This window comes from Meleagris gallopavo, chromosome 8 (genome assembly GCF_905368555.1).
Source record: "Meleagris gallopavo chromosome 8, MGAL_WU_HG_1.1, whole genome shotgun sequence".
Taxonomy (NCBI): Eukaryota; Metazoa; Chordata; class Aves; order Galliformes; family Phasianidae; genus Meleagris; species Meleagris gallopavo.
The window spans coordinates 20462696-20488630 of NC_139411.1; the positions used below are offsets into that span (position 1 = coordinate 20462696).

At 39.4% G+C, this 25935-nt stretch overlaps 1 protein-coding gene across 9 annotated transcripts in view; it reads right to left on the reverse strand.

Moving 5' to 3' along the window:
* Positions 1–25935, reverse strand: part of BLNK (B cell linker) — a 93104-nt gene that overhangs the window by 33096 nt on the left and 34073 nt on the right. For 2 of the 9 annotated variants that reach the window (XM_085229381.1, XM_085229378.1), the window contains exon 1: positions 9742–10271. The exons of 5 other annotated variants lie outside the window; for them this stretch is intronic. In XM_085229381.1, the coding sequence (XP_085085507.1) occupies positions 9742–10256 (515 nt within the window). In that variant the 5' untranslated portion in view covers positions 10257–10271. Of the gene's footprint in view, positions 1–9741; positions 10272–25935 lie in introns of those variants that run through there. 2 more of the 9 variants (XM_085229377.1, XM_085229379.1) reach the window with 2 other exon arrangements.

Below are 25935 nucleotides of genomic sequence, written 5' to 3' on the forward strand. Positions count from 1 at the left end.
GAAAGCAAAAGAAAATTCCCAACTACAGAAATCATCTAATTCTGCTCTTTAGGCCTCCTCCAGGTTCCTTATGTACACACCACAATGTCACATGCCACCTAGACCAGTGAGAGTACAATTTCCTTGCAAAGAAATGCAGATTGGCAGCAGCTGGATAGGCAGCAGCTGGTGTTTTCTATGGCTGTGATGTGTGTACAGTGCATACAGACATAGCTGTATGAGGCACCACAAGGCTGCTCCAGTTGCTGCTGGTATGGAACAGTGTGCCATTGCTCACTCCCTGCAATGCCTTTCATGATGGCAGAAGAGGCAACCTGCAACAGCATGCTATCAAGAGAAGCCACTTTGATCTTTAATGCTATCTCAAAGCTATGAGGAAAATTTGAGAGAGGCTTGCTTTTAGCAGAGGTCAATTACAGACATTTATCTGAGAGGAAGCACAAACTACAATTGTCTACTGCTGTATTCATAAGTTGCACATGAGGAAATGACAAAAAATATTTCAGTTTTTAAAAAAAGCCACGACAAAATATCTGAACATCCTATTCTGCTCACTTTTCAATCATCCACTATTTTGTCTAAAGACAAAAACAGTAATTAGAGCAGGTGTGTGTTTACACAGTACACACAGAGGCACAGAAAGGCTAAATATTGATTACTCTTTTCATCTTCACATGCCCTCTAGGTAATCTTCACAAAGAAGCTGTATATCTCTCTTTCAGTAGTAACTACCAACACAGAATAAATGAAAATTGCAAAGCATGTAAAGGCATATTAAGGGGGTCTGGAGCACAAGTCGTCTGAGGAGCAGCTGAGGAAACTGGGATTGTACAGTCTGGAGGAGTCTCAGGGGAGATCTTATTACTCTCTACATCTACCTGAAGGGAGGTTCTGGTGAAGCGGGGGTCAGTCTCTTCTCCTGTGTGTAACCAGCAATAGGACTAGAGGGAATAGCCTCAAGTTGCATCAGGCTGGATATTAGGAAAAATTTCTTCTCCAGTCAGAGAGTGGTAAGAGAGTGGTCAGACATTGGAACAGGCTCCCCAGAGAGGTGATAGGGTCACTGCCTCTGGAGGCATACTAGAAATGTTTAGACTATTGTACTAAGAGACATAGTTTAATGACGAGATACTGGTGGAAGTTGGATGGTTGAACAGGATGATTTTGAAGGTCTTTTCCAACCTTGGAGATTCTATAATACATCTGACACAATTAGTCCTAACATGAAATTAAACAGTGTAACTAATTTGAGGTGACTGGGAATTCTTCAAAATGAAAAAACCTTGCTGGGACATGTACAAGGAGCCCTGATTCTCTACAGGCCTATACAGGTTTATCTACAGGGCAAAAACAATGGGAGCCCTTTCAATGGCACTGACTTTGGAAGAACTGCTTCCTCCTTTCAGATCAAGGCTGAATCTTGTTCTGAGTATGCATGGACTGTACATTAATTCCATAATGTTAGTTACGTACTTAAATTTTATTTAGAGGTCTTGCTAACATGGGCACATAAGCACTGACATGAGATGAATAAATTGTCTTCAAAACCTGAGTGCAGTCTTCATCAGCATTCAGCATCATAACAAAATACATTTTCTAATTTACTGATTTTAATCTGGAAAGTACAGAGATTACAAAAGAATAAAACATGCTGTTTTTCCTATGGACTGGAAAATTTATGGTCTCTGTAGTTTGAAGGCAAGGTACTTGGTGTATATTTGAGGAAAGGGAAGCTTTTCTAAACAGCCTCTTAACTCTTCTTAAAGCAGAGAGCATTTATAAGCATAATGGGCTGCATTTGCTCTACCAAATAGTGCTCTGACAACCAAACAAAACAGAGCAGATCTTCTACATATGGGATTAAACTGTGTCCTATTAGCCTACTACTAATGACAAAATATGCCCAGATATCTTAGTACTCCCCAGTATTTGTAAATCACCAAGTCTTGTTCCAAGAGTAGCTTTCATGTAAATAAGTGCTAGTTAGGCTGGGTAGATGTATACTGAGACTGATTGTATTCATACTTGCTCAATGTGAAGAAAAAGCCTGTAGCTGGACTTTCAGCATGGTTTCTGAGTTGTTCATTATGGCCTTGTACTTTTTACTGTTCTCTAAGATTTGTCCCCTCTCAAGCAGTTTCTTCTCCAGAACTGCTCGAGCTGGAAAGAGACTGAAATTCCATTGTTCTTCTCTAAAGCATAACATTTTTTGGACTTCCAGTCTTTCACTTACTTAGCAACTGAAGTGTAGCAACCAGTTTCCTCTGTGTACTTTTGGTCTAGTCATGTAATTTTTTATAGGATAAATCAGATTTTTTTTGTGCCCTCAACATTAGATTATCATAAATTTTTAAACTGAATGAATTCCCTTTAGCCGAAGTGATTTAGCCATCTGTTTAGAATCAAAAAAAGAAAAGTTATGGGGAAATAGACACATTTTGACACATCTGCTGAACATCAACCCTTCTGTACTCGGGCTGAAAGTGTTTCTCCTCCAGCAACAGGAGAATTATATCCACAGATGTGCACAGGTACAAAACTAACAGAAGTTGTGACTGTACCAGATGCATTACTTACACATGGATCTATCTGTTTTGTTTATTTTTATGCAAGTGACCACTTTTTATTAGAATTTCTGAGAGGCATTCTGATCCCTATAGTTATACCCACTATCTTACACAGGCTACCATTTAAAAGAGACCTTCTCCTCTCATTTTGGCCTCAGACACTAAATTGTTTTTTGATTTCGCCAAGCTAGGTATCAGCAGGATCAGATTCGACTCATCGTATGGCTTTGGGAACCCCAGTGCCAGTGCGAGAGTGATGAGTCCCAGGGTAAACAAGAGATTGAGAAGGTGGAAGAAAGGGACCTATTATTCTTACTACATTAAATTGGCTGCATAACTGCACTTTCAGTGGAACTTAGCTGCTTCTGCACTTCTTCCACAGTTGCCAGTGTCTGTATTTTGAGACAAAGGAATCACGTAGCCATCTAGTCTGCCTACTTGTATTCATGGGCATTTCACCCAGTTACCCCTGCATTAAATGTCATGAAAACACATTCATGCTTTTCTATTATTGATCTAGAAGGCATTATTTTAATTCTTCCTCAAGTATTTACTGTGGAGCATATCATTTCTGTTGAGATCATAAACTAGCGTGGCACATCTTCGCTTATAATTGGAAAATTAACTTGTCAAGAAATATGTGGTAACAGATTAGGAATAAAGATACTACCACTATTTCTGGCCTTCTTTTGCCCTTCAGTTTAATATGGCTACCACAAAACAAAATTACATTGTGTGCATGATCCTTTTGCATTCTACCAAAATTTTAAGGTGGTTCCTAGAGCTAAATATGAAACTACTACAAATTTCAGCCACTGTTTTCTATCAGTTCTCCAATTCTTATCTGCTGACATTTGCTTTAAAAAGGAGATGATGAAGAGGTTTGTTTATCTATCATGTTGTAATGTACTTTCTTGTATTTAGACTGTAAAAGTTGTTTTACAACACCAAAACCAGTCCCCTAATGCAATGATCATTTTAAGAAATGTATAAGACGTGTAAGAAAAAAATTATGTAGTGAGAAGATATATACTTTTCTAACTATCAGGGACTTATAAATCATCTGCAGAAGATAGCTAGAAGTGACTTTCGATTCTTGTAGTCAAATTCTTACCTACAAAACAAGTAGTACTGAAGCATTTCCATAAAATACATCTAATAGAGTGGGTCACAAACTTTCCTCACAGAGTAACCTGCTACACTGTAATCCTGAACCACACTGATACAACATACTGAAAGGAAACATTCAAATTTTTAAGTGTCAAAAATATCACTGCAGTTAATATTACACCATGCTGACGTAAGATGATTTGAACTCCAAGTGTCATCACTTTTTTCAGTTACTGTTCCATGAGAAAGTGAAACTTATTTTTTCCCCCCACTTTAAGTTTAGTCCAAAGGTTGGAATGGCCTGCAACATTGGAACTCCAGATATACTCATCCTTTAAATAAAACACAAAAGAACTGGAATTCTTACATTATTTAAAACTGTTTCAGTTATACCTTTTATTGTCCATTACAATCTTGAATATAGTTAATTGGGACTTTTGATCAGGTTAAATGTTTTCTTCCAAAACTAAGTTCACCAAGCAGAGCTAAAACTTGACTCCATTACTCTTGATTAACTTTTCAGCTACTTACTTACAAAAGCTTTACTTCCAAAAATTATTTGATAACTGATAGCAGAATAGATCAAAGAGGAATTTTCCAAGGAGAAAGAAAAAGGAGAGCCACTAAAAACAATACTTATTTTCAAATAAAGAAGTACTTTCAATAATTTTTAACAATGTGGGGATGCCTTTTCCCCATTTTGATGATGCTGTTTTCCATATGCTGACTCAAGCCTTAACAGTGTGGTTTGGTGTTGTTTTTTTTTTTTTGTGAGGTTTTGATTGTGACATTAATCTTCCAAAAAATAAGCAACTATCACATTCTAATGTAGTGAGATTCTGTAATAGAAAACTATTTTGCCCTGGCATCAACATATCAACTGGATACGTGCAATGTCACACTGCGATTTAATATCCACCCTTCTACACAGCTACATGGGGTATAGTTTTAAACTAATGATGAAAAAGGTTATGTAAAATTTACTTAAGTATTTTAATTTTTTCCATGACCTAGACAATTAACTTTTTGGATTACTCTGCTGGCAACTGGCCATGCATTTTCTGAAATAAAGAACAGCAAATATTTAGATCCAATCTTCATGACTAGCTTTTACCAAATAACTCTTAGTCAGAGGCCATAGATTATATGTTCTTACTGTTGTTTTGGCAAATTCCACCATTGTTGACAGTTGTTTTGATAGAACTAAAATGTCCCTAGAAGATCTAATTTTATTTGGAAGACTATACATGTGAGGCTGTGCTAGGATAAGCTAGGCCAGCGATTTTGCCCGCATAGTAGAATGGTACTAAAGGTAATCAGCACAGCAAATCTCATAAACAGGCTTAGTGCAAACCTAGATTCTACTGCTGCATTACTGCCTTAAACAACAATTACTGCATTAAACAAGGAGACTTCTGTATGGTTTCAGTATTACACGGCACACTTTTGTCTGTAATGCTATATTATCTTTTAAAACATAGGTAGACCACAATCACACTCAGTTTTCTATGAACAGCTTCATGGACAGGATGTTCTGGATAAGAAAAGTGCACTACCTGATGTTAGTAAAGTAGCTTGCAGACTGACAAAGACTGGTCCAAGCAAAATGACAGTCAGAAAGAAAGACAGTGATGAAGAAAAAAGGCCAAAGCTTTCTTGGAATTGTTCCTATGAATGCCTGTGCAGAAAGAAACTAAGAAATAAGGACAATATATATGGGGTGAAGGCTGAAGCAAGGGCAGAGAGAAAGAAACAGCAAGAGAATTTGGCTGAGGAAGTCACAGTGGAGCTGAAAGAAGGGAATTTTACAGAGATATTTGGGGATGTGTGCATTTCATATCTAGTTCCATTCAAAGTCCTGAGGTGAGAACTGTTTAACTGAAAGCGAGAAGAAATAGAGATTACGTAGCTTCCTTGTTTAATTACAACTCTGTTTTCAATGGCAAACTGAGTCTAATAAACCCATAGAAAGAACTCTTATTGGTATTCATCAGCACCTTCCTTTTTCTACATTCCTGGAAGTTTCAACTTCAGCGGCTGTATACAGCCTTCACTGTGGCTTCACATTCAGTTTAGCCGCTGTGACAGTTACCCCACAGTAGAAAATTATTAGGAGAAAATGGGAGCTGAGACAGAGGGCTGCTGGAGGTAGCAAGGGCAGCTGGAGGCCTTCAAGATCATTTCTGGCCAACTGCCTGAGGCTAAAGGCAGCTGGGGCTTGTGCTGAAAGAGACAGGACAGGTAGGAGAACATTAGTGAGGGATTGTGACTTGAGAAGAAACAGCCATGAGTAGAAGGGGTCAGTCTGGAAACCTCTTAGCATAGGACAGTTCTTCTGATGTGGGTCCTTGGAGTGCTAAGCAGAGTATGATTGCATAGGCTTTCCTTTGCAGGCTATATAACTAAAAGTGGTAAAAGATATTAGAGCTGGATATAGACTCAGGTGCCCAGTCCTATCACATGGAGAATCCCATAACTTGCCTTGAAACTCCAATTTCTTTCCTTGGTGAGTTTTTATTCTGAAATAAACTGTAAAGTTTGACTTCAAGAAAAAAGGAGATGAAGTTTCTAATTCCTCCTTTTCACAAGGATTAATTAGTAGAACCAATGTAAATATTTTCTAACAGTGCATAACTAATATTCAGATACCTCCAATTTATTTTCTCAAAAAGGAGATACTCCCCGTGATAAAATATGCTAGGAAGTATCATTTTAAGATTTCATATCATTTCACCCCCAAATGAGTTTATTTTCTGCCTATGTGCTTTCAAGAGCAAACTGTACCAACAAATGTCCTAGTAAAGGAAAGACCAAATAGTTAGAGTGAAGCTATCTGTATCAGCAGAAAATTAGTGAAGACCACAAACCCCTTCAAATTTGAAGTAAACATTCAGGCCTTAAGGAAACCCCTCTTGATTTTGATAGAATTAGGATTTAAACTCTCTATTTAGTAGGAGCTGTTGAAACAAAGGGATTGTGTTTGAACTACAGATAAATTGATGCGTGTCCAGCCTGAGAGAGGAGTGGGGTTTGGGGAATCATTTGTCAGTTATGGTTTCAGATAGTGATTTTGGGGGGCTTTGTAGAGGGAGAAATCCACTGCAAGTTCATGAAGTCATCTGAAGTCATCATGAAATTGTGCTCTTGGAAAAGTAATCTGTTTGCAATCAAGACCATGTTGGCTGCACAACCTTGGGCAAGTGAAAGCATTTGATACACTTCCAGTTCATGCCATGGTTTGTCTGTCACTGCAGTGGGGATGGTAATGATGCCTTTGAAAATAACTTTGAAAATGAAGGCAGTTGAGAGCAAAGGGGCATTATTAAGGTTTGTGGTCATAAAAAAATGCAGCAATTCTGAAGAGATGTTATAGCAGTGGTATGTAGCAACTAGGAATCATTTAAAGAGAAGGAATTAGAGGTACGTTGTCTAAGGAAGCTGAACCACAAAGGAGTACAAGTTCGGTGCTATACTCTTTGAACTGTTAACTTCATGTTACTTTTGCCAGTTACCATCCTCAGTGGTGAGTATCTTATGTGTAGCTTTGTCTGAAGCATAAGATTATTTTCTGAAATCAAGGTACACTAGAGCCTGCCACGTCAGCACAGCTATTGCTTGTGTATTTCACTCCACACAGTAGAAAGCCATTCAAAGTTGCAAAGTCTTTGTATGCACCACATAAATTTATCTCATGATAAACAACCAAGCCCTAAGACTTCAAGTCTGACTATTTGGAAACATTAGAATACAGTGTACTATGGGGCAATACTTGTACAATACTGTGCATATCTTACAACAAACACTATATTAAAATAATATTGGAATTCCATGAAGTTCCAGCATTCCTGTTCAACTGATATTTAAGTTAATTGAGTGACTTAACTGCAAATGCAAACAACACTCATACCACAACATGATAGTTAGAGGCACATAAGAACTTTTGGTGTTGCGATACACAAGTTGAGTATGTTAAGAATTCAGATCTGATACAATACTTGCTAATTCAACAAAAGGCCTTGTCTGTTAGGATCAGATATACCCATGGAGAACAGATGGGATTATCAAAGCAGCAGAACATCTAGCTTTTCAGGTCTACACTTAAAAAACATCAAAAGCTCACACACTGACTCATCAACAGCACTGCTTCAGTTTTTGCTTCTACAAAGAGGAAATTTTAAGAAAGCTGTCTTTAGAAAAAGATGTGGACTATAATTACATCAATTGAAACTATGCTTTGTAGGAATAGTTCTCCATGATTACTTTTTGGCATGTGGAGGAAGGCTGACTTTTAATGTAACTCTTTCATTCGTGTAATATCTAGTGCAAACTCTGAGCCACTTATGTCTGTTCTGTGCAGGGAGGAGGCTGTAATAGGAAGCCAATTGCAAGTCATGTAGTGCAGGGCATTTGGCTGCTTTGCAGTAGGAAGCAATGGCATGTTACACCAATCTCTTTCTATATTCACACATCTACGTTTGTACTATGAATAAGTACTCAATGAAATTTCTGCCATTAGTTATTAAAATCCTCATGTTGTAGTAAGGTCATGTAACCATATATCCTGGTCTTTCCCTAATGAGAGACACACTCTTAAACATGCTCAAACTAAAGCACATGTGCATTTCTGCTGTGTGCAGTGAGAACGTTGACAGGCTGAAGAAACTTGGTGCTCCTTGGACAAGTACACTTGATTGTCCATAAGGAACATAGAAAAATAGCTTTAAATACTTAAAATACAGCAAAGCAGAGCTACCTCCTTGTCTTGCTTATTTTGCAGCTTTAAAGTTCGGTCAAGACAAAAACATTGGCCTGGGAGATGATACCAAAGGGACACAGTGGTTCCTTTCTGGTTCAAGGCTTTTGAATTAACACACCAAGAAATTGAACTGTTGTAACCTTCATATGTAGGACCTCCCCCATATACTTGGGAGCAACTCTATTGTTAGTCTTATTTTAAGCTTATGCAAAAGTTGCAGAAGATACAGCCTGCCTAAGGTTTTATCACAGAGGAAAGTGGGTGTTCAATTTCTTTAGATACTGGTAACTGTCTTGATGGCATCAGGTTTTCCATCACATGGCTCATTATTTTGAGATACCTAAATGAGACCAATATTGGGCCCCGGCACCATTTAAACCATTTTAGATCAGTGATAAATTGTGAACATTGAGAAAGGTAACTCTCTTGTTTCCTCAGTCTGCCAGGCTCTAACGAGTACGCTCCCCAGTATTTCAATAGTATGGAGAGGGTATATAGCAAGAAATGCATCAAGAGTAACTTTATAAGGGAATATTTAAGCTTGCACGAAGTCTTCCAGGGAGAGGCACTTGCAAATGGTTTATGAAATAATATTCATGTAGGAGTTGTTTTCAGAAAACAAACAAACACATTTTTAGTATTTCTTTCTTGGGAAAAAAAAAGAAAAAATTCCTGTGACCTTAATCTGAAACAGGACTTCTTTAACTACAGAGGAAAACAGTCATGATGAAAGAGCCTTGAGGTACCAGCTCCACCAGCACATCAAAGCAGGCACACTAAAAATACTCAAGTAACGATTGGCTTCTGCATTTTTTCCCCTCTCAAATCCTGCATTTAAAGTTATCCTTCTTCATTTGGGATGTTTCCCTGCTTTTCAGTTCCCCCTATTCTATCAGATCTCTCGAAGACCAGGAAACATCACAGAACTCAGCGTCAAATTCACACAACACTGATTAAATACTAAGCAATGAATCCAACTTTCCTAACTCCCATCGGGTTCGTACACCTTAATGAATCGCAAACTATTTTCTTAAAGCGCTGAAAACAGAAACTTTTAAAACGTTTCCTTGCTCCTTGCAGACTGGAGCAGACACGACGCGTCTCTGAAACCTGCGGCCGACCAACCGCCGCAGAGCCGTAATTACCCCCCCCACTTCCCCGTACTACCTGGCAGCCTTCAGCGCCCCGGGCCGCTCCAGGACCTCCGCCAGCGCCCCGACGGCCGCGGCAACCCGCGCCCCGCGCCCGCACGATGCCCCGCACCGCCCCCCAGCGCTCGGAAGGGAGTAAACCGAGACCGACCCCTACCTGAATTTTTCCCCGGCCGGCACGGCGAGCTTGTTCAGCTTGTCCATGCTCCGTACTCTCCCGCAGGGCGCGGCCACACTCCTCCCGGTGCCCCGTAATAAGCACAGACGGAACTTCCCTACCCGCAGAGCCCACACAGGGCCGAAGCGCGGCCGTGTCCGGGTATTGAAGCCTCTCCCTGTCCCAGCCGCAGGCGCACGCAGAGGACGGACCCGGCGCTGGGGCGCCTGGCCCGGCCCCTCCCGGCCCGCCCCCGCCCGGCTTGCGGCGCGCACAGGTGGGAATTCCTCCTGAGATGGGCCGGCCCGGCGCGGGGACTGGGGCTGCAGCTGCGGCTGCGGCGACCTGGTTTCCCTCTGCTCCTCATCGCTCTTCCCAGTGGAGATGCACCCTGCGTGCTGCTGTGGGGACTTGTCCCTTCCGTAAGGTGCTGCAAAAAAACTAGAGATCACCGTGTGGCTCCTATCCTTTTGGATATCACTGGCAGGAAAATAGAGATGCTTCTTCTTTCTCATTCTAAACTAAACCCTGATCCTTCCAGCAGCACAGAGTGAAGCCATTCCCACCCAAAATGTAAGCAGGTCATCTGTGTTTAAAGGCTCTGATATACCTCAGCCTGGATTTAGTCTGGATTTGGTTCAGTGATTTTTTTCCTCTTTAAAGGTGATGCTATAGGCAGCTGACTTAATTTTGAGGGTCACTGTGAGCAGGTAGTCATGCTCAGGCTTCGTCCTGAGGCTGTGATGAATGGACTTCTTGAATTCTGTACCTTTTGTTGCCAGTCATTTCTTTCCATATCTTTGGCCTCTCTATGGTTCAGTTTAGAAGCTCAGGCTGGTCTAGGCTTAGGAAACCTACTTATTTATTTATCTATTTATCTATGATTCTTGTTATTTCTTAAATGTACACTGAAATATATTATGTTTTGGTTAGTACAGTATGATTTGATGACACTGGGAGGTATTTCCTGGGGAGATTCTCCTTACACTTGAGCCAGATGTTCACTTGGATGTGTTTCCTTTCCTCTCTAGATTGGACTAATTTTTTTTTTCTTGTGAATGGTGTAGTGGCAAAATGTGCTTTCCTGGTTGGCACAGGTGACTGTGGGGAAACAGTCTGCCATGAGCTGTATGTCTTTGCTAGCATTATTGTTCTGATCTTGGCATGGCTGATGTCTTTGGTCTCTGAGCCCTCAGTACAGTTTCTCTGGAAATTTGCATATGGTACTTCTCTAGGACCTTAATGAACAAATTACTCTTTAGGGTATCTTATAAACTTAGGCTTTCACTAGTAACATAGTAGTATTGAACATTGTTTACTACACAGCGTCTGTGGAATTCCACCCCACATTATGTCTGGTTACAAACTGGATGCCTTTACTGGATATCTTTTTTACTCTCTAAATGTTGTTTTGGAAATCAAGGTTGCACTCTGGCAATGTGAAAAAATAGATGTAAGTCAGTTGCAGTGTCACATAACTTTTGCTTAAGTAATCTTCCTGCTGTATCTAAGCATCTATGGAAATACAAGCTTGGTCAGCAGACCCTTAGAAGCAATTGAATATCATAGAAATCCCAAACTGGAGTCCTTCTCCTTATGGATCCCTGCCATTCAGTCACTCAGTGCGCTGGTTTCATCTCGTCTCTTCCTGACTATGTCTTCTATGAGTCTTCTATGAGTCATCAGTTCATGGGTTGAGTTTTAATGCTCTACAGTGCTCAGTGCTTTCCTTTCTGTCTTGGCAGCCACCTTCTGCTGGCACAAGCGTTTGTGTAGCTGCACAGTGAAATGGAGCGGGGAAGATGTCCTCTGCAAATCATCTAGCAAAATGTAACAAAAAGGGTGGTTTTAGCTGCGTTCTGTGCCTTGATATGGTTCAGTGCACAGATGTTTGCCAAGATGCAGCACAAGGCAGGAGAAGTAGGGTGTGTGGCTGTTCAAAATGGTACTGCTGCCAAGAAGTTACTCCCGAGGAAGTCCCTGTTGCACAATTTTTATTCATGAGATTTCGTGGCATCTGCCATGAGGCCTGTCCGAGGGTCAGTACCTCAGCTGGCTTGTTTATTTCATGCCCACCTGGCCCAACACACAGCCCTGCTTCACTTTAATATCTGCAAAGAGCTCACAACAAAGCCTAACAGCAATAAAAAACAAAACAGATAACTAGTTATTATTTCCTACTAGTCTCCTAGGGCATGTCCCTCTGAATAACTCAATCAGGGCACATCTTATTTCCTGTTATATCCACTGCCACCAAGATGTACTGACACATTGTTGGGGAGAAGAGTCCTGGCCTAGATTTAGCAGAAGCTTCTAGTACCAGACCACGTAGTCCAGGCTGCCTCTTTGCTCATGCAGAACACAGACAAAGAATAAATTACCCTCTTTCTCCTGAGAATGCACATATGTTACCACATAGTTATTTCAAACCCATGGCAAATGGGAGAAAGCAGTTTCTCCTGGCAATCTTGGAATATGCTTTTCCTGGGAAACTAAGCAAGAGCCACGTGCAAGTTAAGCCCTGAAACTAAGAGAAGGAAGTCACCCCCCCTAAATGTCAAAGGAAGCCTTTCTAGCTACAGTGAAATTCTTCATCTTCCCCAATTTATATGTATGTATGTGTCAAAAACCTTTGGATTTAAACTTTGTAACCTTACCAGGAAATGGCTAGAGCCTATTTAGCTATTTCTGGTCTGCCTCCTGATCAGCCTACCTGGCCATCTACCCCAGTACTGGAAAGATTCACGGGGGGAACAAGATATGATAACCACTGGAAAAAAATCCTAAATAAAGAACACACCCAAGCTCCTCCAAGCTCCTCCAAACAGCCATAGGCTTCTTTTTTCGCTCAGCTGATGGTTTCAGAGTCCAGACTTCTGGCTCTTATTGGGACTGACAATGTTTGTGGTTGTGAAGGTTTCTATATAGTCCTTACAGAACCAATCTTCTCTGCACACCACGGGGACAGGGCAGCTCTTCCCTCCCTTCAAGGTTGCTTGTCACCTTAAAACAAGAAGGCAGGACCAGTCTTGCCTTGGCTCCAGGAACCTGCAAGGCCTGAAGTCGTGCTATTTTTGTAGTTGTAACCCCAGCAACTGTACCTCTCTGAGCCAAAATGCTCATGTGGAGAATGCCAAAGAGGAACTGGAATTTCTTTTACCGTGTGAGTGGTATCTTGGCCATAATGGTGGTTAACATGAAACTCTCCTCAACAGCCACGATTGCTGGTTGTGGCAGAGGGGAATTTGTTTTGAGTGATGCCTATGCCACTTCTATGCTTCCTGGCATATATGGGGCCAATGGGGACGGTAGGGTGGCACAGCCACCTCAAGCTTGATGGTATTTTAATATTTTAAGAACCTGCATTCACATGGATCTGCTGTTTTTTTGTGGTTAGGTAGTTAGAAATATCTTCATTTTCCTGTGTATGGCTGCAAATGTACAGGGTAAATTCTTAGCTCCATTTCTCGACACAGGTAATGTAAGATTTGCTAGTATATTCCCATGGTGAGATGGCTCAGAGAATATGCATAATTTTTTATTTTTGATGCCCAAAATGCCATTGAAACTTCTGGGAAAACCTTCCTAATGCTGGGCAGATTATCTAAATGCTACTGCCTGTTGCAACATCATTTCCTCATCACTGCAAATGTTGTGGCTTAGTCTGGGTTTGTCTCTTTCATCCTCTCACAATATGACTGTGTACTTCTCCTCTTATGCTCTAAAATGAGAAGATTTCAAAGACCAACTTCTTTATATTTTATAGTTTTGTGCTATTTTCTGCTGTTTGTTTCCCCCTGCTCATTCCTTGTACATGCTGCCTCACTAGTGGAATGCTCTGCTTTCTTTTTAGGACCCATGATAAAATGAAAACATAGTCAAATGCAGAGTTGGTGCAATGGACTTTGGAACTATGAGTACTACATCTTCATTTGGTCAACATTTGTAAATGAACTGATATTTCCTGTTTACACTGGGCTCCAGCTTTATGTGCCCTATTGTATTTGAGTACCTCCAGTGGTGCATACAGTTTTAGGCACCACAATAAAACAGACATAGCACTGTTAGATAGCATCCAAAGGAGGGCTACAAAGATGGTGAAGGGTCTGGAGGGCAAAGTGTATGAGGAGCAGCTGAGTCCCCTCGGTTTGTTCAGCCCAGAGCAGGGGAAGATGAGGGGAGGTCCCACAGTGACCTACAGCTCCTCACAGGGAGCGGAGGGACAGCAGTGAGCTCTGCTCTCTGCCAAGTGACAGGAAGAGAATGGCATGGAGCTGTGTCAGGGAAGGGCCAGGATGGGAATTAGGAGGTTTTTCACCAAGTGAGCAGTCAGCCACTGGAACAGCCTCCCCAGGGCAATGGACATAGTCCTGAGCTGCTGGAGCTCAAGATGCATTTGGACAATGTTCACATATGCAAGGTTTGAATTTTGGGTGGTCCTGTATGGAGCCAGGAGCTGAACCCAGTTTGATCCTTTTGGGCCCTTTCTTACTCGGGATAGTCTATGATTCTGTGATTGTTAAGATTATCTGTGACTTGACTTTGCTTCCCTGAGTAGACAGAAGACTCCTGTAGCAGAGACAAGAGATCGAAAGAGTTGTCTGAAGCATTCAAGTCTTTGGGAAGTGGTGTTCCTAGATCAGAACAAGTACATTCATCCATAGCTAATCATTACGGGGAAACCATTAGGCAAAAGCCAGAGTGTGATTGTTACCATTAAAAATGCTGATGGTTTTTTGGCTGGAGGTTTCTGTTTGATTCCTTTGATGGCTGCTTTTTCTGATTTCCACTGAAGTTAATGCTGTCTAGTTCCCTCCAGTATATGATTTGTATGATGATTTTGGTTTTCTCAGGGATTCCTGCTGAAGCTGCTGATGTATTAATAAAGAGTATATAAAATATTAGCTGTGCATTTCTTCCTTTTAAATTTTCAAATTTTGATGATAACATCTTTTTAGGGAGACCATTCTAATCATTGTCTTTGTGCGGACTACAGATTATGACTACGTTTATCCCAGGGAACCCAGGAGCCTGTTTGAGTTCCTGATATTGGTCCACAGCTGAAGCCACATCCTGCCTGCATAATAGGATGAAGCTCAGTGATGCAACAGCATCTACCCATAGCTTTATCTGTGTGATGAGAAACCCTAGGAATGCGTCCCCTGCAGGAACTGTGGCACACAGGACAGGTGGAGAATCAGGCTGCAGAGATAGCATGAGAAGTCCAAGCCAGTATATATATAAACGCCTTAGCTGTATGCCGCCATTTCTGTTCATCTATGATTTCACATTGTTAAAAGAACAAGCTGAGTACTGTAAACTGTATCATGTAGCATAAAAAATAACAATTGGAATGTGAATAAAAATAACTGCAAATAGATTAATTTTAGATATAAATTTGAAGAAAATCTTCTTAGTGTTTATTTTTAATGCTTTAGGAAGACAGTGATGCATCAAAAAATCTCAAAGAGATATGCATGACTATTTCAAGAGGAAAATATTTTTTTACAGATTATATTAATGCTCGCAGATACAGTCTAGTGCCTTCAGTGTATATTAAATAGCTGAGAAACCCAATTTAAGTAAGCAATCAGTTTGATAACTGGGTTTCAATTTTACTTGTAACATGGCCATTTAAGACTCACTTTTTCTCTCAATCTTGTTTGAAAACCCACTTCTTCACCCCTTCTTAATTAGTAAAATCTTGTCTCGAACATTAATAAAGAAGATTGTGCCAAATAGTATTCTCAAAGATACACAGAAGTCAAGATGCTAACTGCTCTTTGTAGGAAAGAATACTGCAGATGGATTAAATATGCAGCCTGTCCTGCTCAGCAATAATGCATTTTTCTTGTATTGTCTTCACCACTTGTGGGGAACCAGAAGATAGTGCACATTTATGATTGTATGATTCTATGATTTAACCTTTTAAAGGACAACTTATTGAGTTTTTGCTTGGCTTTTCCTTCAGGAATTCTTGACAAAAGACCAACAATATAAGTTTCCTGAATAATATGTAAAATGAGAAGGAGAATCCAATTCACAGTCCCTGCCTGATGTTACTGTCTTGATGTCATCTATCTTAGAGGTAATTCTTGCTTCCCATATCTCTCTCAAACTCTGATAATTGCTTCAGAAAGAGCATTTATTCATATGTAAAGACCTCAGTTTAAAATCGGAATCTGAACTCTGCAACTACTGGGGTAGCATTAAAGATCCAATCATTGAAACACTGTAATGTGAATGTAAATGTGGACAGTCAGAGGCAGGAATTTGGCTCAGTCAGTTTGTGCTCACATAAAAGTCAGAAAATAACTACTACAGGTCTTTTTTTAAAGGCTGTGGAAGTTAGTGAAAATAGCCCAAGTTGCTCCCACTTCTGTCTGAATTGGAAAATAATCCAAATTCATAAAACCTGATTCTGAGCTGAAATCTGTAGCAATGCTTCGGGCTTGCTATTTTAAAGAATTCTGTACATATTTGGTCTCTTCTGCTTTCAGAATATCCTTAGCAAGCTGTGCCAGCAACATGCAGTGGGGATGGAGAGAGAAGGGGAAATAATGCCTTTAGCACTAGACTGTCACGTGCTGCCTGGGTGGGTTTTGTGCTTGATCATCCGGGTCTGAATGCAAATTTGTGGTACTTGATGCCGTGCCCAAACTACTCAAACCCTATTGTCTAAAACGGTGCCACTTTAGACATAGTTTTGTTTCCCCTTGATTTCTATTTCAGTTGATGCACTGCCTACTTAACTTACCGCTTAGTGTCTTATGGCTGGTGTTTGGAAACCATGAGTTTATGGAACATGATTTCTCATGACTTTCTATGTATTTATTACTTTCTGATTGCTATAACCAGTTGAACACACTGCTGCTTCATGCTTAAAATAATACATCTCTCTTTCTTTTCCAAGCATTGCTCTCAGGCTCTCACTATCTAGACAGTTTGGATGATTTCTTTTTCTACTTTCAGACCATAGATAAATATTTTAAACTAGAGAATGCTACTTCTTATGCATGAAAAGATACTAACAGACAGTTAGTTTTGTCTTAGCAGATGAGAGGAAGGTACACTTCTGCTCCAAGAATTTTTAAATAATATTCATTTTCATAAATTGTAATTTCTTTGCTGTGGGTCAAATAGCTCAATGCCATAGTGTTTCTTTTGAAAGATTCTTAGCAACAGCCCCAGAATTAAAGCTTAAGTTTGTTATTGCTTTAGCTACTAAATACTGATGCCAATACTGAAGTTGTTCAAATAATTACAATAGTAGACTATGCATTTGAAAATGAAACTACAAGTTTAATTGAATGGATTTGGATTTGCCTTTAAGCTCAATGGAGGAAACAGACGTACTATGGGGTAGGCAAAGTTATGAAATCAGTAAATTCAGTAGGATTTTCTCATGAAGAGGCTTCTGAGCAAACTTATTTTAGCACCTGTGGAGAACATGTGTATTATTTCCCTGGGGACAAACTCACTGTGTGAAAAGCTGCGCTTCTGCTTTTCTGTTTTACCATCATCTGTTCCACATGCACAGAAACAAAACTTGCTCCTTCAGACAAATTATTTTGTGTTAAACTGTAAGCGTTGGAAGCCCGATTGCCTTGGAGGTAGTGACCTGTGCTAGAGCCATCTGAAAGCGTGGGGAATAAAAGTGCCTCTGAAGAGCAGTGCTGCCACTTGGTCTGCAAATCCTCCAACCTTAATTAACGAGTGACTGCAATAGAAACATTCACAGCTGGACAGCTTTCCCTTGGCTCTAAGTGTCACCATGGAACTGAAGCCACAGTGGCATGGACTCCTTAGCAGCACAGCAGTCCTTCCTTCAGGTCTCTTTAAGCACCAGTTGGAGTTCACATATACGCTATTAATGGCCTAAATAGGCTTGCTTCTCTGCTGACAAAAAATCACTCTGTATAATTGCACAGACAAAATTTGCCCTAAAGGAGTGCCTGAAAATGAGGTTACTTTTGAATAGTGCTGATATACTGATCATATGTATCATAATGTCTTTTGTACCTGGAAGGTGCTGAAAGAACAATAGTTTTTTAAGCTGCTTCTCTCCTGCACTGGTCTGTAGTGCATACAGCCAGGGAAAATAGTTGGTGTATCTCTAAATTACTCAGAAAAATCTCAGAAGCAGAAAAAAATCTCAAAAATTACTTTGGTTGGTTATCCATTTGGATTTGAAATCTGGAGACAGAAGGGGAGGAGAAGTTACAGAGGAATGAAAATATGATAGAAATCTATATCTAAAAATACATGTATATAAATTTGATTATTAATTATATTGCACATAATAGTCTTATTTATAAACATTTATCATTTTTCATTATTTGATATTCATAGAATAGTATCATGGAATCATTAAGGCTGGAAAAGATCCACTAAGGTCATCCAATCCAACTATCAACCCATCTTGTTCTAATAATGAATAAGAAGAAGGTTACTACATTGAGGAAATTACAGTATAAATATTTTAGGAGGATTAAAGATAGTTTCTAGCTGGGTATTTTAGAAATAATATGTACAAGTGATAATATTATGAAGTTTTTCATTTCTAAACACTAGTGGATTTTACAATGCCTACAGTATGGACTTGGGTACCTAAACCTTCTCTATGTTGTAGAGCTCTGTCCCAGGTGTAGCAGAAATGCTGAGTCATGGCTTGAAGTAGTGATTGAACACCTGTTGGAAAAATGGGGCCAACCCAGGGAGCTCAGGTGCATGCAATGTATCTGAGTGACCGGAAGGAGTGGAGCCAGGATCCAGACCTTCCCAGACCTCATTTAAGGGTTGGCATGGAGGTGAGGGTGTGTTGCTGCAGATCTCTGCTTACTGGAGGCCTTCTAAAAGTAAGTAGATTTTCTTCATTTGTTTCTGTGTGTACAGCTGTTGCATTTGGGCTTCTCCTCATTTGCTGTAGCCTAGGCCTTTGCTACCCTGCTATTACTACTGTAATTTCCATTACGTTATGGTGTTGTACCAGGGTATAGGAATGTTATACAACTGAAATTGTTTTGTTTGCTATTGCTGCAGTAATTTAGAGAGAGCAACATATTTATCAACAAATCAGTGTTAATAAGCGGGCTGACAAGGGAAAACTAGATTCCAATGTACTATTTGTAATGATAAGCTATTGACAAGATATGTATTACTTATGTTGCTTAAGCTGAAAAATTTTCCTGTTGGTTATGAGACAAGAATACAATAGCATTATAATAGTGAACAGTGTGTTCTGGGGGTAAATATGCCTTTTTAAGGTATCACTTCCGTAAGGATTTTGATTCCTTTTAAGTTCAAGCCTTACTTACTCATCTGAGAATTTCCTCTTCAATGAAAAGAACCTCCTCAAAGTATCATGAACTTCTAAAGGAACTACAGGATACATGTATGTAACTATCATTTTTTTCCTGGTAAAACTGATTTTATCAATGCTTCCCTGAATTAAAGATCAAAGTGTTTTTCTATTTGTTTCAGTATTTTCCATTGGGTTGTTACAGCAACCCTGCTATTGATGTACTAGTCATATATACATACACAGGTTAAGTCCCTGTGCTTGTTTTCTCCATTATTTTCTTCTTTCTTAGGCCATTGGTGTTTTATAATACCACAAAAGTCAGGTGACTTGACCTTCAGTCTGACTTAAGGTTGCCTTACTTTAAATGGAAGTAGCCAATACACAAGAATACTAAACTGAAAAGGGTCACCACACAGGAAGATTAGAATTTTGAGAGTTGTAGAAAACATTCTAAGCCTGCCCAGGTATCTATTGGAGCTATGTTATCAGGATTTACTTCAAGATAGTTTTGATTCATTTGTGGTGAATGAATAGTGCTTCAAGTCTGTACATAGTGCTGCTTTCCCAAACACCAATATTCTGGTCTGTAGACTCTGCAAAGTATATTGCATTTATACATATAGGTAGAGATTTTTTTTTGCTATTTTTTCCAGATTATATTTAAGCCTACCTACCTGTGGGCTGTATGTTGGTTAAAAAAAGAGAGACTTGCTAGATAAGCATCTTGTAATGAGTTATTTCTTAAATGTTATTTGTACCTGTAATGTAAAAAGAATATAGCAGTATTTCAAGCAATACAAACAATCCTGTTACTTCTGTGATCCTATGTATTAACAAATTCTTGCAAAAGCAAGAGTGTGCCTTGTATTTTCTCATGTTTCTTCAGAATATTATTGCTTGAAGCCAAAGGAATATGATAAGGTATTTACTGCTAAATTTACTTAATTATATCAGGTAGATCAGGGATTCATAAGAGGATCTGATGACTTTTATGGAATGCCTGGTAAGGCAAATTAATTGAAATGGTGAAATATTTTTAGGTTACTGTCAGTACTCTGTGAGCTTTGTAAAATAAAAAAAAAAAATAAAAAGCTGTGAAACTGATCAGTAAGGAACTAAATAGGAGAAATGATAGAACTGTGGTAGCAGGTGCCTAGAGAAGCTAAGTACCAGAATTATGAAGAAGAAACCAACACTTAAAGCCTCATCAAGGGAGGCCATTTAAAATGTACAGTGATACCAGGTGCAGGAGAATAGTACTGTTCCATTATCATTTTTAATATCGGTCTCAGCCCAGACCAACATAGCTTTGGACAGGAGACTGGAGTCCCTCCCAGCTCAAGGGAATGTCCTTTCCATTTGCACTCCAAAAGATAAGTGAAATAACCTGAGAGAGGTGGCCTGAATAGTCCTAAACTGCAGCGCTTTACAAAGAAGGTTGTGCTATTGTGCAGTGACTGGCTGTATTCTGGCCTTGAAGTACTTCATCTCTTCAAGAAATCACAGCATAACTAAATTTTACTTCTAAGAATTATAAACAAGCACCAAGAGCATAACATCAAAGTGTGTTTATGCTGTGTACTGGAGGATGGTGCCAGTGCTGGTAGCAACTGAGCACTCTCTGAAACAAGGAGTAGTCAAGGCACTTCAGGTCACGTGCTATGTCTAGGCAATGCTGCTTTCCTGCTTTGGCAGCTGAGCAGCTTCTTTGCTTTCTGCTGGATCTTCAGCACCTATGCAGTGAGTGTGCAGCTTCTTTGAAGTTAGAGAAAGCTAGCATGGAGGTGGTCTGGGAATCAATCCCAATTTCCTCCATATGCACAGAATGGTACTGTCTGTATATAGGTGGCTGCATGGGATCTATCCCCAGAAACCCCCTATTGCTCTGAACCAAGTGTTGAAGGACAATTAATGCCATCCATTATGTACATTAGTACCCTCATGTCAGTGTCCAAATTGTTTCTATGGTGTTTTTTATTCTTCACATCTGCTTCACTGTTAGAAAGACTTCATAAGGAAGGTGCTACTAGAGAGGTGTTTGTTTACATGACTTTTAAGTTTGTCTGGAGTAAATTGAAATATATGTTTTTGGTGAATTTAGTATTTCTATTGATCCTCCCCCAGTTGCTATGCTGCCTGTTGAGTTTCAGGTCTTGCATTTATATTGCATAAAGGACTGTGGTGTGACTCCTACCACTTGCACTTCATCTTTTGCCAGCCCAGCTGTGTTGCACTGACCTTACTGAGGCTGTTCCAGGTGACTGGTTGCTGCAGGTACCAACTGTCTGGCTTGCAGCTGCAATAGGCCCTCCTGTCTGTAACTTCTTGCTGCTTATCTTGTTATTTCTCTACACTGCTTGTGTAGCTCACACCGTTTTGCTATAGTGCTGTTTTCATGGCCTAGTATCTTGTACCAACTTTTCAGCCATCTTCTTCTCACTTCTGAATTCATCAAAATCCCAGTGACTGGGTTTAATATGTGCCTTCATCAACTTAAAAGTACTGCATAGACCCCTGCTGTCACAGCACAAGCAGGAAAACTGGGAATGAAGCTCTGCATGCTTGCACAGAAGCAAGAAAACATTTTCCCTTGTTTTCATAAAGGCTAGTCTGAAGTAAGAAGAACAGAACATCTTTCCTATAGTTGGTATAGGTATGTATTGATAGCTCACTATTAAACATGTATGTATTGATAGCAAACACAGATTAAAACCTGTGTGTGTGTGTGTGTGTGTGTATATATATATATATATATATATATATTTCTTTTTTCAAAATAATGAAGTCTCCTGTTTGGAGACTTGGAGAAAAGTGAGACAAGACGTCTGCTCTGATTTCTGTGCAGCATTTGAGCTTGGGCACATATGGAATTCTACTAAAATGAGATTATATATTAGCAGTTCTTCACACTTCATTGCTTGAATGAGCCAGCAGTTATTTTCTTTTGAGTTTTGAGTCCCAGGTGCAGCGCCTTCTGACTACCAAATATGATTTTCTAAAAGGGAAGAAAGAGCAGTGAATTGAAACTACAACAACCTGTTCTGTGCAGTCTGAGTACAGCCTTGTAATAGAGAGAAGCAAAACAAATTAACGGCCAGGGTGGAGGCAGAAGATCCTGTCCAGGCACACAATGACAATGAAGAACTGGTTTGTGAGTCAGCCAACAGCCTCCACTGTTGGTTCTGCTTCTGCCTTTGTGTGCGAACATGGAAAGCTGTCTGTGTTCAGAAGGTGATCACTTATTGGTTTCTTGTTTTTGATTGTGTTTTACTTTCTTGTTTTTTTTTTTTTCTGATATCCAACTTCAGTTGCTCTGTAACTGATACTTCTTTTTCTGTTTGAGTGTACGAAAAGATAAATGTCTCTACTTCTGCCACAGCGTGGTGAGAATGAGCTTGCTGACACTGAGCCAGGCTCTCCATTCAACTGGACCACTTTTTGCTTTGTTCCTGATAGGCTCATCAACTCTGCTCTTGAAAGTGGGTTAACAGACATAGTATTATTTAGCACCAGCGTGCCACACCTTTATCAAAAAACCTATATTTGATTTGCTTAACTTTCCTAAAAATAACCATTTTCAATACTGAAGAAACACTGCTATCGTGTTACTGTAATTCTGTCAGAAACAGCATCCCATAGATGGCTGAACATCATAGTAGGGCACTCTAGAAGGACATTGTCCAAGATTTACTAATTTTAATTCTGAAGTTGTCCTGAATGGGCTCTTGAAGAGAAAGTAGCAGACAATCATGGGGTAAAGAAGAAGAGGAGAAGAATCTGGAGATCAGTCTAGGCTTGTGCTGGTTTATATGTTATTTGTATAGTGCCAACTGAGTCTGCAACCTGGATTTTCCTAACTGGCACTGGGAGGAAAAAATGTGCCATGTGAGATGTTCATTCGGCTTCAGATTGATTTCTATGGGAGACATCAGGAGTGTCAGGAGGAAAAAAAAAATTGAGTTTCCTGTGACATTCTTATCCTGTTAGATAGGTCTCTGAACTCCAGATGAAATCAACTGATATCAATTAGGCTACATTTATTATTTGATTGGAAATGTGATTTTCCTTGTTTTCCCATCCTTTATCAATTATTTTATTTCACTGATCTTTTTGGATGCATTTTTAATTGCAGAGGAGGAACTCAACACTGATTTTAAATTAATGTGTTTTCTCCTCTGTAGTACAACAGATTTGTAACCCTGAGGTACTCATCATAATTGCAACACGAATATTTCTGTCTAATGGCAGTATATACATAAGGAAAGCCCTTCATTGTATCTTTTCTATAGTGTCTGGGGCAGGAATACAATTCACAAAACCAGAAAAAACAGATGATTTCCCAGGTAATTTCTACTCTAACCACAGCTGTGACACTGCAGCATGGGATTACTTCTATTGCTACTTGAAAAACTAAGACTCCAGCAGATATCTGGATACTGGAACTCAAGCAATGTCATCTTCTATATTTTTCAACTTGTGAGTGAAAAATTACTACTATGTGTACCTGTTTTTGAAATATTGAATTGCTATTTCATTTGCAGGCTCTGAATAGGTGTTGCTTTTTTTTTTCCTCTATAAGCTCTGTCAAATGTAGATTCTTTATTTTTGGTAACAAAGACTCATCTGTAATGATGGTTACTTCCCATGAGCTTTGTTTAGTATCCCTAATGCAACTACAGCTGATGAAATTGTGTTGTGAGATAGGCTGCTGTAGTAAGGGCTTTTAGACACCATGCTTGCTTAAAATATTCTTCATTTAAAACTTAAAGAGATGCTGCAGGACAGGTGAGACTGCTGCCTAAATACTGCTGCTCTGAGTCTGTTCTGATTGTAAACTACAAGCAGTACAGGACTGGCAGGAAGGAAGTTGGTCAATATCTAAAAGCCATACAGCACAGGACTGAACACAAGGTAATATATACCGCTCTTCAGCTGGACTCATGACTAGCCAAAATAGCTTCTTTACTGGGTTTAGTTTTTGTCCTGCCTAGAACACCTTTAATGTACTTCCACCTTGTGTCTTTCTGTCTTTACTAGACAGAAAACTTGTATACAAGTTATGTGGTTGCAGACTTAGGAGGATGTGATATACAGAAATATTTTCTCCCATGTATAATTTTATTGATACATTGTCTTCAATATAAAACAGTTGCATAAAATATGAATTCACTATTCATCTAAAAATATCAAATGTTCTTGTACTTAAATGTTGGGCCATGTATTTTGCCAGGGGAAACTAACATGAGCTTCTAGTAAATCTCAGAAATACAGTAAACTTTGGCTGGGTTGAATTTCCTTGGAATGAAGGAAAACACCCAGTTGCAGGTTCACAGAACTGGAATGTGTTTGTTTTCCTGTGTTCTGATTCTGATTACTGTTGTGAACTGGGCACTTTAGATGGGTAAGGTTATGATCTCAGGTTCAAAACCATGCTGCCTGTGATGGTGCCACATTGTATTAAAAACCTTTATCTTCGTCTTTCAATTCTTCCACTATTCTGGCAAAACATTTAAATGATTTAAGAGTTTTGTCTGGCTTTGGATTCAAGGTGGTATGTTGAACGGTCTCGCTAAAAGAGTGAAAATGATCCTTTTAGCAGGCCTGGGAACAAAATTGCTATTGAGCTGTGAAGGCATCTTCTCAGACAACTGTGTTAACAAAAGTCTCATGACAGAATGGAAGAGGAATTGCTATAATGCAAGTGTCTATTGCCCCCTTTCTGCTACAAGAGGAGTGTTATACTTTGTCTCTAAATTTATAATGCTTGAGTAGACCTTTGTCATGCATTCAGTGTCTAGCTTTTCTGTAAATAATAGACAAAAATGTGGTTTAAAGTCAACATGTGTAGTATGTATAAATATATAGTATTTATTTTTTCCCTCCTTTGGCATATATATGGCTACAGTGAATGTAACACTAGAATGGTTAGATACTGGGAACCTCTTTTGGTCTCTCTTAGATAACATTTCTGTGGAGAGACCATTTTATGAATAAGTATTTTCTGAGTTTTGCAGCCCTGGGCTCTTCCAGTTTGAGAATAATTGGGGATTTTTTTAAAGTAGCATTTAAGCTACACCAAGAACTACTAAAAGCAAGGAGATAAATCTATGTATTTAGAAATAAAACATTCAGCCTGAGTCAGCACTGGTATTTAAGGGCAACAGAGCAATTAAAAATCCTTTACAGTATATCCCAAGGAGAGGGGCGAACCTTTCCTTCTTGTTCAATACTGGGACAGAAGTCATCTACTACCAATGGTTTTTCAGCTTGAGGCTCTCTCTGGGGTGGGGAAAGTCTGAATGTACAAGATCAGGGGGTTTTTGTACTGCAGCATCTCACTTAAAGAGAGAGTAACAGTTCCTTGTCTTCATTATTTGCTAAGGAAACACCCCAGTTCTCATAGAAATCTCATTGGTTTTATTGGTACTAGTCCCTCAATATGAAATTCTTTAATTACTCAAACTAATTCATAGAGATAAAAACAAGAAATAAAAATATTTCAAATTGAAACATTGCACACCCTATGTTTATTAACAAAGAATGCATTTAACAGTACTGCCAATACTCCCCCATTAGAAAATTCTCTATATGTCATTCTAACTTCACCTTGCGCTCTGAAGCCTGTTTCATATTCTGACTTTTGTTTTGTTTTATTCTTAAACTTAACTATTGTCCTTAACATTTATGGTTTCCATTTTCTTGTGTTTTTGTAGAGAAGTAGAAATGTAACAAAAAAAAATGCATTGTGCATGCAAGCTTTTGATGCATTAATTCTAGGAAAGCATGGGCAATTAAAAAAAAAAATGCACACAGGCATCTGACTAGGTAGTAGAGCAAAGAGATGGGAAGCTTTATTATGTGCAAACCTTAACCAGTGCTGCTAGTGGAGC